The 22,805-nt window shown below is 44.8% G+C and overlaps 1 protein-coding gene across 1 annotated transcript in view; it reads right to left on the reverse strand.

The window, feature by feature from the left end:
- The window catches only part of CACHD1 (cache domain containing 1), a 207,322-nt gene extending 190,421 nt beyond the window's left edge, over positions 1–16,901 (reverse strand). Inside the window, exon 1 of the mRNA XM_080920834.1 lies at positions 16,602–16,901. Coding sequence (XP_080776960.1) covers positions 16,602–16,841 — 240 coding nt within the window. The 5' untranslated portion in view covers positions 16,842–16,901. The remainder of the gene's footprint in view (positions 1–16,601) is intronic.
- Between the last annotated feature and the right edge of the window lie 5,904 nt (positions 16,902–22,805).

Here is a 22,805-nt window from a genome sequence, read left to right on the forward strand (position 1 = left end):
GAGAGAGAGAGAGAGAGAGAGAGAGAGAGAGAGAGCTAGAGTCTTGGATAGGTGTGGTCTTGGCCTTTTGGAACCTTTTCTATTGTCCCAGTGCAGAACTCTAGGTTTCTCTTGAGTAAGGCTAATTCCTTGGACAATTACAGCTGCTTTTTCCCATCTGACTTCTCTGTATCTTTAAAAGCACTCAAAATATTTCCCTCTCCAAATGGTCCACATTTCATATCCCTTTTCTCTGCTTGCTCTCTCACTGTAGGCCTGGATCAGAGCTGTTAACAGTTTATCATGACATGGTCTGGGTGCAATCCTGTCTTGGGATTTTCTCCAAACAAATTAACCCATTATTATTAAATTCAGCCTTACTCAAGCTTATGAGAGGTAGGCAAAATATGACCAGATTCTTGGTCAGAATGTAGCATGAATGGCCTCTGGCCAAGTTCATGAAATTGTCTTCCAAAGCCTTATGAGTACAGCTTTTTCAGGTATGATTCTCTGTTCTTCCAAATTCCCACCAGAGTGGCTCAGTAAGCCCTGGTTACAGAGTTCTAGGATGTTTCTAGCCCATCTGTTCCAAACTCTTTCACCATCCTCCCAGAAAACAATTCCAGAGTCCTAACAACCACACGGTCAGGTTTACAATAGCAACAACCCTGTTCCTGGAACCCACTTTTCGGTATTAGTTCTTTTTCTCATTGTGGTGACAAAGTACATGACAAGGGCACTGTCTGTAAACTCACTTACAGTGCGTCGTCATGATAGGGAAGTAGTCAGCTGGTTACACACATCACAATTAAAGTAACAGCAATGGCTTCTGATGCTCAGCCTACTTTCTTCTTTTCTAGCAGTGCAAAACCCTGGCTCATGCAATGTACCACATACATTTAATGTGCACCTTCCTACGTTAATTAACCCAATTTAGAAATTCCCTCACAGATATTTCCATATGTTCGTCTCCTGTATGATTCCAGAACCTGTCAAACCAACAATAAAAAAAAATCATCTATTATAACTTTTAAACACATACTTATTTTATTTTTAATATTGTGTGTGCAGGTACCCTCAGAGGCCTCCTGAAGGCAGAAGAGTCACAGGTAATTATGAGAGTTCTAGAAACAGAACTCGGGTCCTTTAGAAAAATGGTATTTACTCTTAACTGCTGAGTCATCTCTCCAGTCCCACCCCAAACCCCCATCACAGCTTCTGATTCCCCTGCCTCAGCCTCCAGAATACTGGAATTATACATGTGCTACCATGTCTGTGCTCGCCCGATTTTTAGACTGAGTGAGATGTGATTAAAATCCAAGGCTCTCTGTCCTGGCTTCTGTGAGTTGTTCTGAGAACAAGATCTGCTTTTATTGCTTCTGGATGTTCCCAAACGTTGACTTCAGAATGAGCTTTGAAAGCCAGAGTGCTAAAAACTGGGCTCACTTCACCAGGGAAACCCTCTGCATTACTAAAATGTGGAGGCTTTTAGCTTACAGGATTCCGGCCTTCGAAGGCACATCCACATGAGCCTTTCTGGAAGGCACTGGTGGGGGCAGAACAGAGGGAATCAAGAAAATGGCAGCACAGCTATAAAATAAATAAGAAACCAAATTACAGGTTTCTAAGACGAACAAGGAAGAGAGCACAGTAATTGTTTACAGGCTACTTGTGAGTCATCTAAAGATGTCAGAACAAAGAGATACAACTTAAAGCAGACTAGCATAAAAGAGTTAATCCCAAAGAACTGCTCCTCCAAGGCACATGACCCATTTGCATCCATGAAGCCAGAGTCTTAAGCTTTGCATACAAATAATTTCCCTGAACTGACCTTTGCTCCCTGCTGTTCCCAGCAGGCTTACCAACTAACCTCAGAAGAATGTGTGCCCCAGCAAGTGGAAAGAAGGCTGTATTTGATCAACCACTTCAGCATTCCCAACTACTGCCTGGCTTGAAGCAGACCTTAAATACATATTAAGTGAAGCCTTACATACTTCATTATTGACTTATGTTTTTCTTGGTGAATTTGATTCAAAACAAGTTTAAGATTTTGCAAGGAAATGTGAATGCTTTGTGGAAAAAAAACATGTAGAGAATTCTCATTGATAATGATAGTAATATATATATATATATATATATATATATATATATATAGATGTTACAACTGAGTCGATTTAAAAAGATGACGTGTTAATGAAATGGAAGGTATGGGTTAGCCCTCTCTGCAGGTTCCACACCTGTGAGCTCAACCCAATGAGGACAATATAGGGGAAACTTGCATCTGTATTGAATGTGTACAGAATTTTTTCTCATCACTCTTCCGTCAACAGTACAGTAAAAGAGTAGTGAGCATGATTAATCTAGAGATGACTTTAAGTCCACAGGAGGACTGGGGAGGAGGGATTCATCCATAAATGCTAAGTTAAACCTGAGCAGACTTGGACTGTAGGTATCCTTTACACATAACTCAGGGAGGCAATATCTCAGCTCACTGGCTGAATTTAAGAACATTGTCACTGTGCTGAAAGGAAGAGCTATTCAGTAATAACAGAGTCTTTCCAGCAGACCTGCCAAATATCCACTCAGTATTGTGAATCCTGGGAAATAGTGCAATACCTACACCTCAGCAAGTTAGGGCCAAACGCCAGAACAAAATTAAGAAAGAAATTCACTATGGTCCACACTGGGGTGGAGGACAAACATAAAACACGGTTCTCACACGTTATCTCTTGATAATAATTCCCTACATCCGGAGGAAGTTTTTCATACAGTGAATCAGTGTTTGGAGCATATATGATTGATTTTGTAAATATCTCAGAAATAATGTTACGTTTGTGTTTATTTTCATTTGAATACATATCGTGATTTACTTTTGAGAACTAAATGAACTACTGCAGGCTGTTTGAAACTCACACCTTAAAGTTACAATTCTATTTATAATTCTTCTAATATAATCGCGACACAGACAAAGCCACATAAGAAACTAGAGATGGGAAAAGAGAGACTGACTGGTCAAAAAGTGGAAACTTGCAAATTACAAATTATAAAAAGATGCCTGCCCCTCTATATTTAAAGACATGATTTCATCTGCAAAAATGTACTATGTTGTTACTATAACTGTGATATTAAAAAACCATAAATGCCTTAACAATTCCAAAGCACAATCACTTCACAAAAAACGTTAAACTCATATTCTAATATATGAAGCATTGTTACCAACTGACCTGGGGTTCTTACAATAACTAAGAGCATGAAACTTCCCAAATATTCATGTTGACTTGGCGCCATCCACATGTCCCTGAGACTTTTCAACAGGTGCTTGAGAAATAGAAACCTGTCATCAAACAAGGTCCAGTACAAACTCAGCTGGGTCAGGGTGTTTTGTCAACAGGATGGGACAGAAAACCAACGATGAACCTCTCAAGCAGCCCAGCACAAAGGATGGGTCGCCCTTGTGAGGCTGTGGCTTGCAGGTACTGCTCAGCACTGCTGGACCGCATCGTCCAAATAGCGAGAGTGCAGGGAGCTGGGAGTTTGACAGACTATGGGTTCTGCTGAACAGTTCATTCACGTTACAAAGCTCTGAGTCAAAGCAGAGGCCTATGGGAGATGGAGTCTGGATGGCCCAGGATGATCTGAAAGTCACAATGCAGTCCAAGCTGGCCTGGAACTCACAATCCTCCTGACTCAGCTTACCCAGTTCTGGGGTGATACAGGTGTGTAATGCTACCATATTCAGCATTCATAAAAATAAAAAATAAAACTGAGGGATGTAGGGTAGGAAACCCAGGATAACTACGATGCTAATCAAAAAGATCAAAACTGTATTTTATTGCCCCTAGAAGGTTGACAATGACCACTGGAGTGGACACTTGGATCCTGGCCTTTGCCCAAATGGATTATGCAGCACTCTCCAAATGTGGGTTGGATCCACTCAGTTCGAGATCCTGGTTAGTTCACTTTTGTTGTTGCTCACTTTTTGTATTTGCAGACAGTCTCTACAACGTAGCCCTGGCTGGCCTTGAGCTCACAGAGATCCTCCTGCCTCTGCTTCCCGAGCCCTGGGATTAAAGGTGTGTGTGATCACCATGAGCAGCATGTATAAGTAGTCATCCTGGAGTAGTTGACAAACACCCAAAGAGAGTGTATGCAGCAAGAGTTCCCTGGTGAAGCAGCGAGCAGGGAAGAGGGACCCTGTGAACGGTGTAACCTCTGGAGACCCATAATTACTGGATTCATTTTATTACAGCCCAAGTTTACATCAACAACCAGAGGTTGCAGAAGTCAAAATAGAAAGGGGAGATGAGCCAGTCAGGCAGATGATTTATGCAGCAAAGCTGGGCCAACAATTTTATGCCTCAAACTTTCAGGGCTTCCCATTCCTGCCAAGATAAAGTCCAGGCAGTGACCCTACGTCGTCTTCCATCGGCTCCTGTTCCTTCCTATTCAAGTTCAACCGATAGATTCAGGCTCAGCCTTCCCTAGAGAGGTCCCCAGGCCCTCACTCCCACCACAAGTCCACTCATTGTTCACCATGTCCCCCAAGAGACATGCTTGTGAATGCTTCCGTAGCTGACGCCATCTGCACACGGAACGACCCGTCCTGCCCTTCACGCCTTTCCTCAGCTCTTCATGTTTAAATGTTGACATTTCCCTTTAAGAAATATAGGCCCTTCCCAGGCAGGGCCTCTGGATTTGGCTGGCTCCTAGAGCTCTTTCGAACTGTAATGATGCCAGGAGCAGAACGGCAGACATCAGAGTGGCTAACTCCCACAACCTAAGGCCCTACAACAGGCCCTGCTAACCTTTAATCTCAAACAAGGCTTCTTGATCTGATAAGGAAGGCAACTCTGATGAAAACTGTGTGTGTCCCATTGACTATTCATTCTCCTTAATTCTGATGACATCATATTCACTAAACAATGGAAGCAAATGTGCTTCCTGTGAGGATTGTCACTTGAAAATAACCCACTTGTAGTAGAATTTAGCATCTATGTGGAAAGTAAAAAGCACATCTGCGTGAACACACATATGCTCTAAAGAGAAAAAAATCAGACGCCTAGACGGATAAGACGGTTCAGTGAGTAAGGGCACTGCCATCAAGCCGGACAACCTGTGTTCAGTCCCTGGGGCCTACATGATAAAAGGAGGGAACCGGGGAACCTTCACACTCATGCTTTGGCAGAGGAATGCACCATCCCTGTCCCAACTAAATGTAAAAACATAACATATATATATATATATATATATATATATATATATATATATAAAATCAAATTATTTTAATTGTAAAAGTTTATTTTAATTAAAATTATACATTACATTTATAAATAAAATTAAATTATTATATATTTGTATTTATAATTATAAAGATTAAACTGAATTGAATGTTCAGTACCTACATAAAGATTTGTTGTAAACTACAGAAAAATAGCTAGAGGAAAGAGTGAAAACTGTCATTCGCTATAAGAACGCAAGTAACCCTCTCCCTGGGTGACTGAGGCAGGGGGATTGTCAGCCTCCCTCAAGAAAAAGCATAATATATGTTAAGTCTAAATAAAATTAAGAGTGGGTGGGACAACGGGGTGGAAGTTCACCAGAGTCATTGTGCTGAGATTCTATTACAAGTCAGGTTGATCCTGGAAGCTTTTCATTTTAATAAGATAAAAAATTACACAGGGGATGATGTTTTGTTTTTCTTGTTCAATTCTATCCGAAGAACAGTGTGGCTACATTTGTGCTATGTTTCCTGGAAGCCACAGGGATTGTTTACACAGGAAGAAAGAAGCGAGTGGCCTGCCCAGATTTCCTCCAAAGTTAAGACTGTCACCTCCACACAGAACCAGCGGCCTTCCGGGCACCATCAGTGAACAGGGGCAAGAAACACAGAGGTGACAGAATGGCACCTGATACACAGCGTGTGTTCAGTAAACATTGTGAGAAACGAGTCCTAAATATACATTAATTTCAATGGCATACACATTTCCTCTTCCTAAATATAGCTCAGCTTTCTCCACCATCAATGCACCAAGCATCCAAATCCCATCAATACCCCAAATATCTTCCAGTCAGTCTAGAATACTTAAGGAAACGAACATTCTAAACAGTGAGAAAAGCTAATTCGGAACAGAAACTATTAGAAAGATACACCGTCTACCACTCCCAGCCCATAGACAATTTTTGCAGTCCAGACTTTATTTCCTGAGTCCTCAAAGTAGGTCATAGACAGGGCTAAGCACCCTAAGACTCCCACATCAAAGAGTGTGGACTCTGGCACGTGCTTGCTCTCCAGCAACCCTCCAAGACTGTAACTGTCAACCAGTTTTATCTAGCTTTAATGTCTGAGATACATGTGTGTAGATAAAAATTCCACATTTGTTTTAGTGTATTTAATTTGTTTATTTGTCATTATTATTGTTTTATTATTATTATTATTATTATTATTATTATTATTATTATTATTATTATTATGTTGGAGATATGAGGTAGCCTAGGGTGATAGAAATCTTGATCTACCTCCTCTCTCCTCCTGAGTACTAGGATTTCAGGCCTTGGCTACCACACCCGGCTTTTATGATCATCTGCATTTATGCTGTCTCTAGAAATTATAATTTAACCCAACCATAACTAGTGCTATGGGTTTATCATCAGTATACAGTTTAGTCTTTCCTAAGACTGAAGAAAGACCACCATTTCAGCCTACCACAGGAGGAACAATGAAACCAACTCTGAATAGCCAAGACTGTCTCCTCCTTCTACAAGCTCCTCAGATTTCCAGGGCTTTTTCCTAATGGTCTCTGGAAAGGGACGAGCAATCTACAGAAGACAAATGGCATCCCCTCCCACAGCAGCCAGCTCTCCCTGGAGGCTGCTGAAGGTATCTGACCTGCTCCAGCTCCTCTGTCAACCTGCACCTTAGAGGGAGGCAGTGGGAACCAGCAGCACACGAGGGGAGGAGCACCCAGTGGGCAGACAGGCCAAGGAGCCCCAGTGAGTTGGCAGGAGGACTCCGTAGGCCTTTCAATGCCTTCGCTATCCAATGATCGGGGTAGAGGGGACGTGAAATATTTAAAACACACAACTCCACATCCAACTAACCAGAGACACTATAACCACTGCACATTTATGACAAAGAGACAATATAGCCAGACACTGCCGTCTCAGTGAGCCATAGTCCGTGACTGCCAAGGCACTATGGCTTCTCTGTGATGTTGGCTCAGTATAGTGACATGGAGCTACAAAAATGAAGGTAACTATATCAGATATGGAGTTGGAGTGGACTCAGTGAATCCGTGAATGTATTTGTGCATCATTACTTCTGGCCATTCTGGAAGGAAAGAAGGAAGGAAGGAAAAAAGAAAATATTGTCTATCATACAGTAGCGTGAGTCTGTGCTGCTTGCTAACATAGGCCTTATCAACTCGGCCACAGCTGAAGAGATTCCAAATTGCTTTATGACACTCTTGGATTTTTCTCCTGCTAATAATTCCTCCTTCCTGCCTATGACTGGCAGGCTTCTTCCACACAGCAGTAATGTGGGACAGCTAATTATCTACCAATCCACCTTGCTATTCCTAACGTAGCCACTTTTATCTGCACAGGACAGCTGCACTCCGTGTGTTTGAAGTAACATGTCAGCCCCTGCTAATGCAACAAGACTTACATCCCTAATGATGTCTCCACACTTTGAAGCAACAACTCAAAGCCTAATTAAAAATTCAGATTCATTCTCACTGGCTTGCTGACTTCTTTTTTAAAGTGTCCTTCCACAGAGCCTCGAACTATCTTTTAAAAATATCCCATTCGAAAATAATATAAATTATATCTTTTAAAATACAAAGGAAGTCAAGACGGGGGAGGGGGGTGCTGTAGTCAGTCTTAGGCTTAGGCTTTGTCTTCTAAAAGTGGCTCTGATTGGAGGAGAACCAAGACAAGTGTAGACGAGATGAGCATGTGGGCCTAGGGCTTCTCTGCAAACACCAGAAAGCACAGTACACCCAGGGAAATAAGGACCATAAGCTACTTTACAGTCCACCTACCCACTTGGTATTTGGAGGTTGGAGTTTTCAAACTGTAATCAACTCAGCTGCTGAATGTGTGAAGCTTAAGGGGGACTCTATCTTTGAACTCAGAAAAGGAAAGCAAAGGTTTAAAAAAAAAAAAAATCCAGTAACCAATGTCATTTACATCATGGCATCACTGAGTCAAACTCCTCCAGAGAAATAATGCAATGTCTGAGAAAGACTTCATATTCCCAATAACCAGAGGAAACACCTTTAATTCAATTTCAAAACAGAACTTTGCCTAAAACAAGAGCTGGTATTCTCTTCTTTTTATATAAACAAAAGCTGGCGGACTAAAGCTGTTCTTCCCAACCTTTTTCTCTAATGCTTTCCCCTTTGTTATTGTTATTTATATTTCGTTGATATTTATGTTTCTCTTTCACTATTTTTGCAGTGCTGAGGATTGAACTAAGGACCTCATATATGCCAGGAAACAGCTTTACCACTAAGCCCCATCCCCACACCCATTTTCTACTTTGAATAGCTACTTTAGTACTAGAGGTTTACAATGGTAGTCTGCAAGTAATCAATTACATTTGCTCCTTTAAAACAGTATCTAATAGCCTGGTGTGGTAGCAAATGCCTTTAATTCCAACACTTAGGAGGCAGAGGCAGGTGGATCTCTTGAGTTGGAGGCATGCCTGCAGAGTGAGTTCCAGGACACCCAGGGCTACTCAGAAACCCTGTCTTGAAAAACCAAAACTAAAACAAACAAACAAGTCCAAGAACATCAAAAAAACAAACAAACAAAACCCAGTATCTAACATTCTGTAAGTCTCAGCAGCTCTGAGACTTTCTTCAGTGGCTCAATGACATTTAAATACTAACTGGTAACTTCAAATTCTCTAATCAGCCCCATGATAGACCATCATCTCCATGATTTCAGCCATAAAGGAACCCCAAACCATGGGGTTCAGGCACATGAAGCAACTGATTTCCAACTAGCATGGAAGATGCTACCAGTTATGTTCAAACAGCAGGATGTTAGGAAGATGAGCATTAGGAGAAATACTGTAGCCATATAGCCCCTCCTGGAAGATCTTTCCTCAGATAACTCACCTGTAATGACAGTAGGTTCCTTTCTCATACAAGCTAGTGAGAGTTAGAGATGCTGGCCTCTGTTAGAAAGGAAATCTTGACTGGTAAAAACGATCCTATTGTCCAACAACTTGACCTCTGCCTACTCTGCTAACCTACTACTTAGCCCTTTCTTCCCATCTCAGTAAACTTCAAATCCTAAACCACTCTCCCATTCTTCAACAGGAGCCTTCTGGGAAGGCTACTCTTAAACCACCCAACTTCCACTCATTCCAAACTAGAACCTTTCCCCATCAGACATATAAACATCCCCCACTGGCTTTCTTCAAGCACCCAGAACACCTGTTAGAATTGTGTTACTTTGTAAATTAACTGATAGATATCTCAGGCCTAACAGAGTGCCTGGCACAAAAGAAACATTGAATAAATATTTGAAGGTTTTACAATAACAAGCAACCCTTCTCTCAAGGTAATCCACTTCAGAACACAAATTTTTTCTTCATCAAAAAGTTCTGCTTTATACTACATAAATATTCTCTTCCAGTAGGGCCTAAGAGCACTTGCTGCTTTTATGAGATAACTCAAGTTCAGTTCACAGAACCCATGCCACAACTGCCTGTTCTCTAACTACAGGGATCCAGTGTCATCCTCTAGCCTCCAATGGTACCCACATGCAAATGTGACACACACAGAAACATAAACAAAAAATCTAGAGAGGCAGAGACAGAGAGAGACCTCCCCCTAACCTGCACACAAGCTCTGTCTTTATTGTCCAGAACCCAATTCTACCCCAGACACTGCAAACCAGTGAGGGGCCTCTGGCTCCATCTTGCCTGCAGATGTGTTTGGCTTGGCCCAGACTGTTTTATTATTATTATTTTAATTTGAACCAATTGCCAACATTTTAAGAAGCAAGGCCTTTCTACATCTCCTAAAAAACAAAGTGATGGAATGACAGTAGCCTAGACGGTGTCCCCAGGTTGCCTCTGACAGCCACAATGGGGAGAGAATAGCTCAGCCCCTCCTACAGCTCCCGAAATGTCCGCACCTCTCTTACTGACCTACACACCAAGCCCGCTTCCGTTCTTCTGCCCAACTGACCTTGGCAAACATTAGATGTAGTAACTTAAAAGTGCCATGACCACCAGCATGACAATTCTTTTTTTTTTTTACAACTTTATTTTAAAAAAGAGAGATACATGTACAGATATTTAAAGGCATTTTGGCATAAAACTATATGAATATATTTTTGTTGGTACTTGATTTTTTTTTTAAAAGGTTTGATAGTATGCAAGTATGACAGTTCTCTCCATTCTGTTTTGACAACCCAAGTGAGTCTAAGCTCGGGAACTCATGAGAAGGATGCTAGATGCTAGGGCTCCATTCTGCAACTTCCTTCTTACTCCTGCATCCCTTGGCCCCCAATTCTGTACCAAGTCCTGTGATCACATGCTACTCAGAAAACCAAAGATATGTGCAGCATCTTTAGTCCTTAAAGGTCCCCATCCAGTGTCGTCATCGTGTGTGTGTGTGTGTGTGTGTGTGTGTGTGTGTGTGTGTGTGTGTGTGTGAACAAAGGCACTTATGTCCCCACCCACTGCTTGTTTTATTCTTAATCACTCTCACCTCTTCTAGAAGGGGTGGGAACAAAGGCGAGCTGATCAAAACTCAGGTGCCTACACTAAATACCAACCACTAAGAAAACAAGAAAACTCAGTCTGGTGGGATAATAGGTTACTAGGGGTTGGCCAAAGGTATTCTATCCAGAAGGATGGCCGATGGGCAAAAGTACAAAAGTAAGAGCTGTCTACAATTCTATACAACAGGGCCCAAAGAAAGAAAATACTGTTACCAAATATTCAAAACAGTAGGTCAAATTTAATGCAATTTGAAATGTTACAAACAAAACTGCAGCGTCCTGTCACCGAGAGGAGGAAGGAACAGGTGGAGGTGGCAGGGAACCCAGGCTGACAGCCACAGCAGTGGTCACCAGCTATTTAAACTGGACGGGAGAGATATGTACGCTCTTAAACTATTTTCTTTGGTTTTGTACATTTAAAAATGAACAACTTTTCAATAACAAGCTTAAGAGTAAATAAGTAACTACGAATTGCATGTCTAGTACTTTCTTCAGAAACCCAGAGGGTGGTTTGGCAGCACATGCATGAGTCTGTACATGATACCCAAGGAACTCTGGAACAGAGACATGGCCACACCGACAACCCAGTATCTGAGGATGATATGGATGCTTGGGTCTGGCGCAGCTGCAGGCTTCTACATTCTCAGTTACAACCTCACACTGAGCAGACTATGCCCACATTTACACCCTGACCAGTATTCCTGCTTACTAAATGCTCTTCTGTGGAGTCCTATGTTGGTTAGCTTTTAGCTTTAGTTTTGTTTGAGATTGTTTTGTTGTCTGGTTTTCATTTTTTTGTTTTGTCTTCCTTTTTTTTTTCTTTAAAATATATTTCCCCATATGAACCACATAAGATGAGAAGACACTGAAGTTCAGACAGGTTTTTAATAACACTCAGGAAGTTACACAACTGATAATTGGCTGAGTCAAAATTGCTGTCTCTGTTGCCCCCATGATGTTCTGAGGATTAGTAGATTCCTACAGAGTCTAAGAGGATCCACAGTGAATTTCACTCCACCTCCTGGCAAAAGTGGAGCTTTGAAAGGCTCTTACCTAAACCCACCCACTTAGGCCGAAGGAATCAAATTGGCAAGCAGTGACCAGAAATAGCACCGGCATGTTATGAAGTGTGAAACCGTGGCCTTCCCTTTCCCAAGCCCAAGTACAAACCCAAGCAGGGCTGGCAAGGAAGCTAACGAGCACAAGGAATGGAGCCAGCTAAGGCAGGCATTAGTGAGAAGGAAGTCCAGCCGGCACTGAGACAACAGCAGTCAGCAGAAGTCATTCAATGTTTTCCTTCGGCTCATTCTTAAGTTCAACTCAGAGTCACCTATAACGGTTCAGCTTTCTTCTCCAAATACTCAATTCCAGAATGAAGAAATAACCATTCCCCCAACTTTATACACAAACATACACAGGAGTCCAATTATTTGCATGTTTTTCTCCTCTAAAATACTGTGTAGTACATAAATATATATTTAAGTCATTCTAAATCAGGTGATGTGTAGGATGGTATATGGATCAGAGAAAACTATAAGCCTCACCTAAATATAGCCGAATCAGCTTGTAGTTGCAGTTCAGCAACATTTGTGCTCAGTAACCATAGATGCTCTAAGGTGGCCAGGATCTATATGTAGGGGTGGAGCCAGAGCCAGCTTTCTCGTGAAAGCTCAAGATGCCTCCTCATCCATTGCCAGCAAAGAGATGAGAAATGTCTGACGACTGCTGATCTGCCCACAGTTGAGGCTACAGACTCCACCTCGACTCCAAATGTTAGATATGTTCCAAAATGAGCAACAATTTGTGTGACTGTGCGCTGCTGTCTGGCTGCATAGGAAGCTTCCCTGTCTCTGGGCTCTCTGTTCACTGTTTACAGCATTGCTGTTTTTAATGGACGCCTCTGCCTAGACAGGCAGAGTCGCCCTGCCCTGGCTGCTGCTCTTTAATTGAGATGAAGCTCCAACCTGCACTTCTGATAGTCTTTTCTGAAGGGAATCCCCGCCTCCTTCTCTTCCCAAGTTCCATACAGCAGCTGTCTGACCAACCTGCTGGTGTGTGTGCCAAGTTCACAGCAACTGTGCCCAGTGCAGCACAGCTGAACACCAGGGAGGACACACTGGCCTTGAGCCAGACCCTCACTGATAGGAAGCCTCAATTGTCATATAATGTTAAGTGGGCTTACAAGAAGCCTGCTGAAATAGCATATGCCTTCTAACAAGCAAGCACCGGGGATTACGAATTTTACCTATGCAGTCTTACCTCGTTCTTTAAGGACAGTGGTTCTCAACCTCCCTAATTCAGTGAGCCATTAATACAGTTCCTCATGTTATAGTGACTACCAACTATAAAACTATTTTCTTTGCTACCTCACTACTATAATTTCACTAGTATTTTGAACTGTAGTGTAAATATGTAAACATCTGTTTTTCAATAGCCTTAGGTGTCCTCTATGAAAAGGTCATTCAATCCCCAATGGGGGCCACAACCCACAGGCTGGGTTTAATCACTGTAAACCCCCTAAGAGGAGGCTATGCAGGAATATCTTCTTGTAATTCTCTAAACACCTAGTACACAGCCCAGGACACTATCAAGGGTAAAAGAAAATATTTAATGAACGCAGCGTCTATGAACAGTTGTCAGCCACAGCTTTCTACTGAAAGGATCCCATCCCAGCCACAGATCGAAGCTCAGGAAGACTCACCACCACCAACGAAACGTCCCTACTGGCAAGTGCTGCTCTGGAATCCAGGTCTCTGGAAAGGGACTCTTTCCACGGTGTGACACTATGCAACCAAAGCTTGTTGCATGAATGAAATTAGCAGAAGCAAGTCTCCCTAGACCCCCATCCCTGTCTGCTCCTCAGACCCTAGCACTGATGGCTTCAGTTCACCAGACTCCTGAAGAGACAATAATTAGGTTTCTGACTTTTCCCCATGATCTATGATGTCTGCTGCCAGGGAAGCCGTGTTCAATGGCAGCTTTCCCAGTAAAACTGATTAGCATAAATCACAACACATCAGTTAAAATTTGGAGCCATTATTTAGCAAGAACAAAAAAGTAAAATAAAATAAAATAAAAACAAAGACACAAATACATAGCCTCAGCTGGAAAACTTTTCCAAGAAAATTTTAAGATAGACTGCTTTTTAAACCCTGTTCTATACGGGCAAGCACAAGAACTGTCACGGGAAACCGTGGAGCTGAAAGGCTCTTTTGCCTTTGTGAGGTGAGCACGGTGAGCTCTGTGAGCACGGTGAGCACGGTGAGCTCGGTGAGCACGGTGAGCTCTGTGAGCTCTGTGAGCACGGTGAGCACGGTGAGCACGGGGAGCTCAGTGAGCACGGTGAGCATGGTGAGCACGGTGAGCACGGTGAGCACGGTGAGCTGCTATTGGAGCTTCAGCAGAACAACAGGCCTCACTGGGAAGCTACTTTGCAATTTGTCAAAGTCAAGAGTTGCTTTGGAAAAATTCAGCAACAAAACAACTTAAAAGGTCTGGAAATTGGCTTTGAAAAGTAACAGGTCTACAAATCTCATAAAGCCAAGGTTAAATAGAAGGAGCCGACGCCTTTAGGGAGAGGAGAGCATGTGCAAACACTCTCTTCTTGCAATGAGGAAAAGCCTTGTTGCTCCAACCATCCGACTGAGTTTATATCTGCAAAATCTACATTCGAGATCAGAGGGCACATCATCTTCATTTTGGGCAACTGGCCCACATTTACTTCAGATCCACCAATCAAACCCCAAAGCTCACAAGGTCTACGTTAAGAGCCAGAAATCTAACCAGCACTGGATTTATTATGCACAAGTACTTCTCCCAAAGCTGACAGTCTGGCTACATTAAAGGGGGATTCTTCTGACAATTTCCCAGAAAGGGACAAGTGGCAGATTAAAGTACAGCTCACGAAGAGGAATTTAAATACAGTAAGCGCCTCTCCTTTGAAAAAAAGAGAGAAGCCACTTTACATTTTGCCAGACAAAACCCTGTCCACAGGAGGTCCGTTTTCACAACAAGGTGGCAAAGGTGTTAGGGGCCAGTAGGGAAGAGATGAAGGGCCATTTGGGCACACATACACCCTCACACCCCACTCACCCCAGCTCTTTTTCTTTTCTTTTCCTGAAGTGTCTAAAGTGTCTCCCTACCTGAATGACAATGTGTCAGGATCACCTTTTGCCAAGGACCAGGGTGAGAAACCATAAAATTGCTGCCAGAATCTTAGAAAAAGCAAGCCTTTAGTCTCCAGGAAGGGGAGGGAGTACCATCCCTCCTTGTCCAATCCTAGGGTGAAGGTGACAAAGGCCACCTAATCCCGAAAGCAAAATTTCAGGTTGCAGCATGTGAAATCCCTTTTGATAAACAAAACAAAACAGCAAAAACCTCAATGGGAAAACAGTTCTGTTTATTTCTAAATTAACACATTCACCAAATGCAAAGCAAATCTAGACGGTTTTCACTGCCTCCAAAAGTCTTTCAGTCCCTGGGAGGTCAGGGAGCCAGCAACCAGAAAAAGCACATGGAAGAAATTAAAATGAACCTAAACCTAAAAAGAGAGCATAGGAAGCAATGGAAAGATTTTAAAAAGGGTATTTTTAAAAGAGTAGCTGTTATTATGGAAATAAAGAAAATCCCCTTCCACTGCAGGTCAGAGCCGGATTTCTGCAAATAAATGTAAATTTACTCTCCCAGCAAAGCAATCTCTCCACCTTAGAAAAGCTGGCACGGAGATGGAACTTGTTTTAAGCAAACTGCCTGCAACCTCTTAGGGGGCCCAGGTGGAAGCAGGTTTGGGGGCTTTTTAAAAGAAAGCTGTCAGAAACCTGAATCCCAAAGAAAAGCACCGTGAAAGGTGGAATAGTCACTCTAGGTTCGAAATCAGAAACCTATTCTGACACTACATTCCTGAAAACTTCGGTCTTTCGAAGGCCAGTCCCTCCACCATTACTGCAGAAATGCACAGTGGTTTGGAGAACCAGGCTGTTTCGCTGGTTTCCTACCCGGAGTGTCATCTCATCCGTTCCTAATTGAGTGGGCCTTCTTCGCCAAGAAGATGAAAATAACGGCGCGATAGGATCTCCAGGTGGGTGCTGTCTAGCAATTTTTACAACTGAGGTTATTAGTAGCGTCGTCAGAAATCCTTATCAACCAAAGGCAATTAATCTACAACCCTGGGGAAGGCCAAAACACGCAGGAGGAAAAATGGAAACCCTATTCACCTTGTCCTTTCCAGCAAAGGCAACACAAACCAGAAATTACACAGCGGACAACAGGCGATCCAGGGCCGCAAAAGCGGAAAGAAAGAGTCCCCAGAAGGACTCGAGCTGGGGATCCGCCAGCCCAGCCCCTCCCCTCCCCCAAAACAGCAGGGCAGGGAGAGCGAGCCCCAGCTGCTGGGCCACCCGGACCCCAGAAGTCCTGCGGCCCCGGCGGACGTTCTACCTTCCCTCCCTCGCCCACGAGGACGCGGAGAGGCTTCAAGAGGGCGGAGTGGGGGAGCCTTAGAGTCTGCCCGGAGCCGGGCGGGACCCGCTGCCCAGGGATGGGGACACAAAGAGGGAAAGGGAGTTTGCAGGACTGACGAGTGAAAACAAATCTGCGAAGGAGGAGAGTGCAAACTAGGGAAGAAGGCGCGGATAAAGCAGAGAATTCCCAGCCAACAAGAAAGGAGCCGGGGCCGAGGAGAGGGGGAGAAAGTGGGTGCGGGGCAGAGGCTCTGCAGAAAGGGGCAGCGGCAGATGGGTACTCGGGACGGAGAGGACTGGATGTGCAGAAGTCTGCAGGAGCCGAGAGGTCCCTCAGCCTGCTGGGGCGCTTCGAGCCGCGCCGCGGGGCTCTGCGCAGCAGGAGAGCGCTGCAAGAGAGGCGGCGCGAAGAGGGTTGCATACCTGCATGGTGACCACCCCTAGCTCCTCCGCAGCCAGCCTCCGCATCTGGCTCGCCAGCACTTGCGCCTCATCCAGGATGGAAAAGTCGGCGTCGGCCACGGCGCCTAAGATCCAGCATGCCACAAGGCAGAGCAGCCAGAGGGGCGGCCGCGGAGTCCCAGGCCAGCCAGGGCAGCGGGGACAGCGGCGGACCGGAGCGGCCGTCCTTACGGTCTCCTCTTCCTCGGGCTCGCGGGCCATGCCGCCTCCGGCCACTCCCGCCGACGGGATTCGGGCACCGGCCGCGGGAGGCGCAGCCCGCCAAACTTTCCTCGTTTCCTGCGCTCCCGGCTCCGCGGCGCGGCGGCGGTAGCTGGCAAACTTAGGGGGCGCCCGGCTGCAGCGCGGGCGCGCGGGCAGCCACCATCGCCCGGCGGCAGCGGCTCCGAGACCGCGGCGCCCGCAGGCCGGGCGGCTGAGAACACCGGCGGAGCAGCACCGCCTTCGCTTCCCCGAGTCCCCGTGCAGCCCGGAGACGGCGGCGGCGCCACCAGTGCAGGCGCGGCGGCGCGGCCCGGGCGGTCTCCGGGCGAGGAGGGAGAGGGAGGTTTAAAAGACCCGAGAGAAGAGAAAGGAAAGAAAGGGAGTGTCTGGTGCCACCACGCTGCGCTCCGGCTCCGTACACTTCCCGGCTCGGCCGCTGCAGCGGTGATTTATGGAAAGAGGAGGGAGGCGGGGAAAGTCCCGCGCTCGCCCCTCCTCTCCTCCCTCGCTTGCACAGGGCGACGCCCTGGGACGCTGGGGGCCCGGGATACTAGGGGACCTCGCATCCACAGAACCCTTCTGACCTGAGAAGGGGATCACTGAGACCTTCTCATGGCTGGCCAGGCGACCCCTCACCCGCTCTCTCCGTCTCGGCCCATGCAGGGGATCTCGGGTCCCAAGCGTTACAGGTTCCACCCATCCACCCACTAACTAAAGTCCCCCTTAAGTTCGAGAACTCGGCTTTCTGCCTGACAGAGACCTAGGAAGGGAGCAACTGTCTTCTGAGCCTCAACTCCCTTTTCTCGTTATTAGTAACAATAGCTCGCCCTCGTGGGCGCTGCGGACTTGGTAACCAGCTATCGCCTGCCCAGCACGGTACTCTGGTGTCTATATTCAGTGCGCGCGACTCATTATCCTTTAATCTCAGGACGAAGCTAGGAGGTTGTATCTTGATCCCGAATTTTTAGGTTACAAACACAGAGCCTTGGGGAGTATCAACAGATAGCTAAAGGTCACCCAGGGATAAGCGACTGACCCAGAGTTTAAGCATAAGTATTACTTTCAGGCCTTTGCTCTGACCTTCCACTAGGTCTCTCTCCCTCTCCCTCCCCCCTTTCTCTCTCTCTCTCTTTGTGTGTGTGTGTGTGTGTGTGTGTGTGTGTGTGTGTAAATCTGTCGGACTCCATTACAAGCAAAAAATAAAAATGAAAACAAAGCTGGATTTCATAGTACCCACCTGCTCTCCTAAACATTGGGTAGGCTTTAGCTAAATTTCTGGTTAGCTCCTGAGTCCTGGATCAGGCTCTATAGGAACAACTTGGTGGTACTGTGTATGCTGCAGGGAGAGTGTCAGTGTCTCCGTATAAAGCGTCTGTTCTCTTTTCTACAGACCATGGATGTACTGCTTCTGGGGCCCTAGAAACTACAGCTATGGGTAGGCAGAGGTGGGGGGAGGGGAGTAAACAAGAATGGAGAATGCTGCCCCTCCACTGCACGCCCTATGCTCATATGTTTGAATACCCGGTTCCCAATTTGGGACTGTTTGAGAACAATTAGGAGCGTGGTCTTTTTGGAGGAGTGTGCCACTAGGGAAGGGCTTTGAGGTTTTTAAATTAGCTCTCTCTGCCCCAGCATTGTGTTTGGAGAGGTGAGCTCTGACATGACATGTCTGCCCATTGTCATGCTCCCCACACGATAGGCATGGACTCTGACTCCCTGCAACCATGAGCCTCGAATAAAATAGTTTATTTTCTAAGTTGTCTTGGTCATGTTGTCTCATCAGGGAAATGGGAAAGTCAAATACAACGGGTTATAGGATTTGCCCAGGCTAACCCAGAGGCAGAGCAGGGAGACAAACCATATTTACTGATTGCTTTACTTGATAGCAACATTTTCCAGTTCCTCTCTTTGGTTATAAAAACAGTATTAAGGACTGAGTTTCTGGGATTAAGAGAGAACTTAGTTAATAAGATGCCTACTAGGTGCAAGCATGAGAACATGAGTTTCAATCCCCTGCACCCAAGTAAAAACTAGGTGTGGTAGTGTTTCTCGGTAACAAGGTGTGGGCTAAGGGTGGTAGATACATGTGGACCCAGCTTAGCTGACCTGAGCTCTGTGCTCAGTGAGAAACCCTGTCACAAAAAATTAAGTGGAAAGTGACCGAGGAAAACACTGGAGGCCAACTCTGTCCCCTGCCTCTTCTATACAGAAGCTTCTCTCAAAAGCATCGCTAGGGCCCATCTTGCCTCACGGGGATCATTTCCCTAATTGTAACTTACCCCCATCTCTATGGTTTCTGTCGTTTTAGCATGTTCTCATTGTGTGTCACTCATGACAGCCCAACCTTGGCAGGGCCATCGTTTACTTTAATCTGTGTATTTATGATGTTTGTTTTACTAGGATGGGCTTCTCAGATGCAGAATCTTGTCATCATCTACATAGACACATAGTATGTCCTGGAGAAAGAAGTAAAGAACCTGTGTGTTTGGAGCTGTTGTTGGATCATGGGATATGCATGCTGCAGTCTCATGCCCATGAGTCTTAAGTACCAGCACAATCTACAAGAAAGCTACTGAGTTGGTGACTCCTGTATCCTAGTCTATCATTTAACTCAGTAAGTTCTTAATCTACAAGAAAGAACATGTGACTATTCTTAGCTAACCAATGGGAGGAACCAATAGTTATTTGTTCAAACTTTGAAAAAAAATGAGGAAGGGCTAGGGCTGGAGAGATGGCTCAGCAGTTAAAGAGCACTGACTGCTCTTCCAGAAGTCCTGAGTTTAATTCCCAGCAACCATATGGTGGCTCACAGCCTTCTGTAATGGGATCTGGTGCTCTCTTCTTGTATGTCCGAAGTCAGCTACAGTATACTCATATACATTTTTTTAAAAAAGGTTAGATGGTAGTGTCACTGTGCACCCTGAGTCTAGTACTGTGATAAACTCTACAGCACAAAGCAAATTGAGGAGGAAGAAAGAATTTATTTGGCTTTTATATTCCAAGCCACAGTTCACAGCCGCAAGCCAAGGCAGGAACCTGGAGGCAGGACCTAAAGCAGAAGTCATAAAGGAGTGCTGCTTACTTGCTTGCTCCCTGTGGTTTGCTCAGCTTGCTTTTTTTATATACCCTAGGGCCACTTGCTCAGGGGTTGTCCAGCTCCACACCAATCATTAATCAAAGAAACGCTTCTATAGACTTGTCTACAATCCAATCTGATGAAGTTCCAGGACAGCCAGGACTACACACAGAAACTCTGTCTCAAAACCCTCCCCTCTAAAATATTTTTTCTTCAGTTAAGATTTCTTCTTCTCAGGCATGTCTAGGTTTGTGACAAGTTGACAAAAACAAACCAGCACACATATGTACATATTGATCAAAGTGTGTTGCTTGATAAGCAACTGATCCTTAACGTTTTCAGTCTCTATCAGAAAAGTTATATGTGCATGGACCCCCATGTCACCATTTGAAAGGGTTTTCTGATAAGGCAACTAATTAGAACAAGACAGGCTGGCGGGTGACATCTAGTCAGTCAATAACATCTGTAGCAAAATGTTTGTTACAACAAATATTTATTTGCAAATATCTATATATGTGTGTATACATAAATATGCATATATTATATATGTTTGTAATGTATATGTGTGTGTGAATGCACAGAGGTATACCAAGAGTGAAAACTTGGGCTTGGCTCCCCTGAGTCTCCTCCACAAAGCAAAATTTGTCCTAGCTTGTTTCTACATTCATACAATGTAAACTGTACCACCCAGGGTTCGTGTGAGGACATATATGGTCCTCAGCATAGCCTGTATGAGACCTGAGAGAGGAAATACAGTAAGCTCAGAAAGCCAGCAGGGAGAAGTAAACCTGTGCCCTGACCCAAATCCAAGCTAATGTGACTTCCAGATGTTCTCATTTCAAATTCAGTGGATGTGTTCTTCTTTTTTGTTCGGGTGTGACATGAAGATCAAGTTGAATTATTCAGTCTACACAAAAAAGATGTGATTAGCTGTATAGCTATTTGAAATAATGAAGAAACCAGAAATGGCAAAAGGGTTGTACCTGTTTGGAGAGGAGTATAGGTCACCACGAACTTTGTCTGGTGGCCTTCCCACCTCTCCTGGGTATTCCAGCAGTGTTGACTTGTCACCTGGTTGGAAAGTGGCTCAGCACCTCCCTGGAAGCTATGGCACACAACATGTAGCTTCATGCGTGTTCATCAGCAAACATTGTCCCTTAGTGTTTCTCCAGGTGATGATTAGCCACCTGTGACTGACTGGGACCGATTTGTTCTCTGTTGCAGAGTTCACACAGAGTTTCATATACAGAGTTCAAACCTAGGAAGTGTTACACACACACACACACACACACACACACACACACACAAGAGCCAGTGCGTGTGCGCAGAGTGGGTAAGGAGAGAGAGAGAGAGAGAGAGAGAGAGAGAGAGAGAGAGAGAGAGAGAGAGAGAGAGAGAATATTAGAAAGGGCTAATGGGAAAGTTGGTAGAATGTGTGCCTGGACTCAAATTAAACACCATATAAAGGGGGGACGGTGGCACATGCCTGAGACTCCAGCATTTGGAGACAGCAGAAGCAGGATGATCAGAGGTCAAAATCACTCTACGATACATGATTTCTAGCTCAGCCTAGGGTAGGTAAAACCCTGTCTAAAAATAAATGGGAGAAAAATAAAGGAAAGAAGGAAGAAGGGGAGAAACAAAGGAAGGAAGGAAAGAGAACCAAGTCAGGCCATGGTTCTAACCTTCCTCTTCAGTGACAGACTCCTTCATGGAGCACACGGAAGAACTCTGCTGAAATATCATAGGAAGTACTGTTCAGATATCCACAAATGAGGTGTGGCACTCCAAGCCAGTGAAAGTCCCCTTTGCATATGCTGAGGTCACAGTGAGGCGTTCACGTTTAAAACAAATCCTGATCACAACTGCAGTGAGTGGCAAACTCGGGGAGCTCTGGGAAACCGAACCGAGTCTCAGCACAGTAAGGAGAGCTTGCTCTCTAACATCTACCTACAAGCAGCAGATCTGAGCAAGAGTGGCTCCACGTGAAGTGAAGTGTGAAACACTGACTCCGGATGCTCAGACACGCCCTCCTTGCTTTCTCATTCCGTTGCACTCTGGCCAGGGGCTAATGAAGGTAGAGCGATAGTGACAGGAAAGACTTTCTGAGGACACACAGCGTGTCATTTGTAAACACTTAGCATGCATCATATGTCTGTCATTTAACATGGAAACAGAGAAGACAAGATCGTCAGCGTTTTAAACAAAGGAAACAAAAGAAACTGAAGCACCAAGAGTTACAGAGTTTAAGTCAGTTTCTAGCTAGTAGGCAGCAGAACTGAGATGGAACCCAAGTCTCTGGATTCTGCCTTCTCTTGACATCCATGTCATGTACCTCTCCGAAGGCAAGAAAAAGAAAGATCCGCAATAGTTGGTATGACCTCATAGATCCCTGTCCACCAAACAGATGTTTTGTTCTGTTTTTAGTTTGTTTTTATTTTATGTGTATGGACACTTTACTGTGTGTCTGTGTGCCGCATGCCTGCCTGGTGCCCGTGAAGGCCTAGGACATTAGAACCCCAGGTCATAGATGTTTGTGGGCTGCCAACAGGGTACTGGGAACTGCACTATCAGCAAGTGTTCTTACTCTCCGATCCATCTCTCCAGCTCCCCAAAGAGTCTGTTTCTTTCCCTCCGTCCCTCCTTCCCTCCCTTCCTTCCTCTCCCTCTCTTCTCTCTATTTTGGGGGGATGGATTGTGAAGAACAACTTTCTTTCTTTTTTTTTAGATACTCTCTGTATTTACCTTTCAGCCTCCCCTCCACTTTTCTCCACAAAGGTGCTCCCTCTCCCAATCACCCTCTCCACCTCAGTGCCCTGGCATTAACCTACACTGGGAAAACGTGCGCGCCCTCACTGGATCAAAGGCCTCTTCTCACATTGATG

This window comes from Micromys minutus, assembly GCF_963924665.1.
Source record: "Micromys minutus genome assembly, chromosome: 9".
NCBI classification, from domain to species: domain Eukaryota; kingdom Metazoa; phylum Chordata; class Mammalia; order Rodentia; family Muridae; genus Micromys; species Micromys minutus.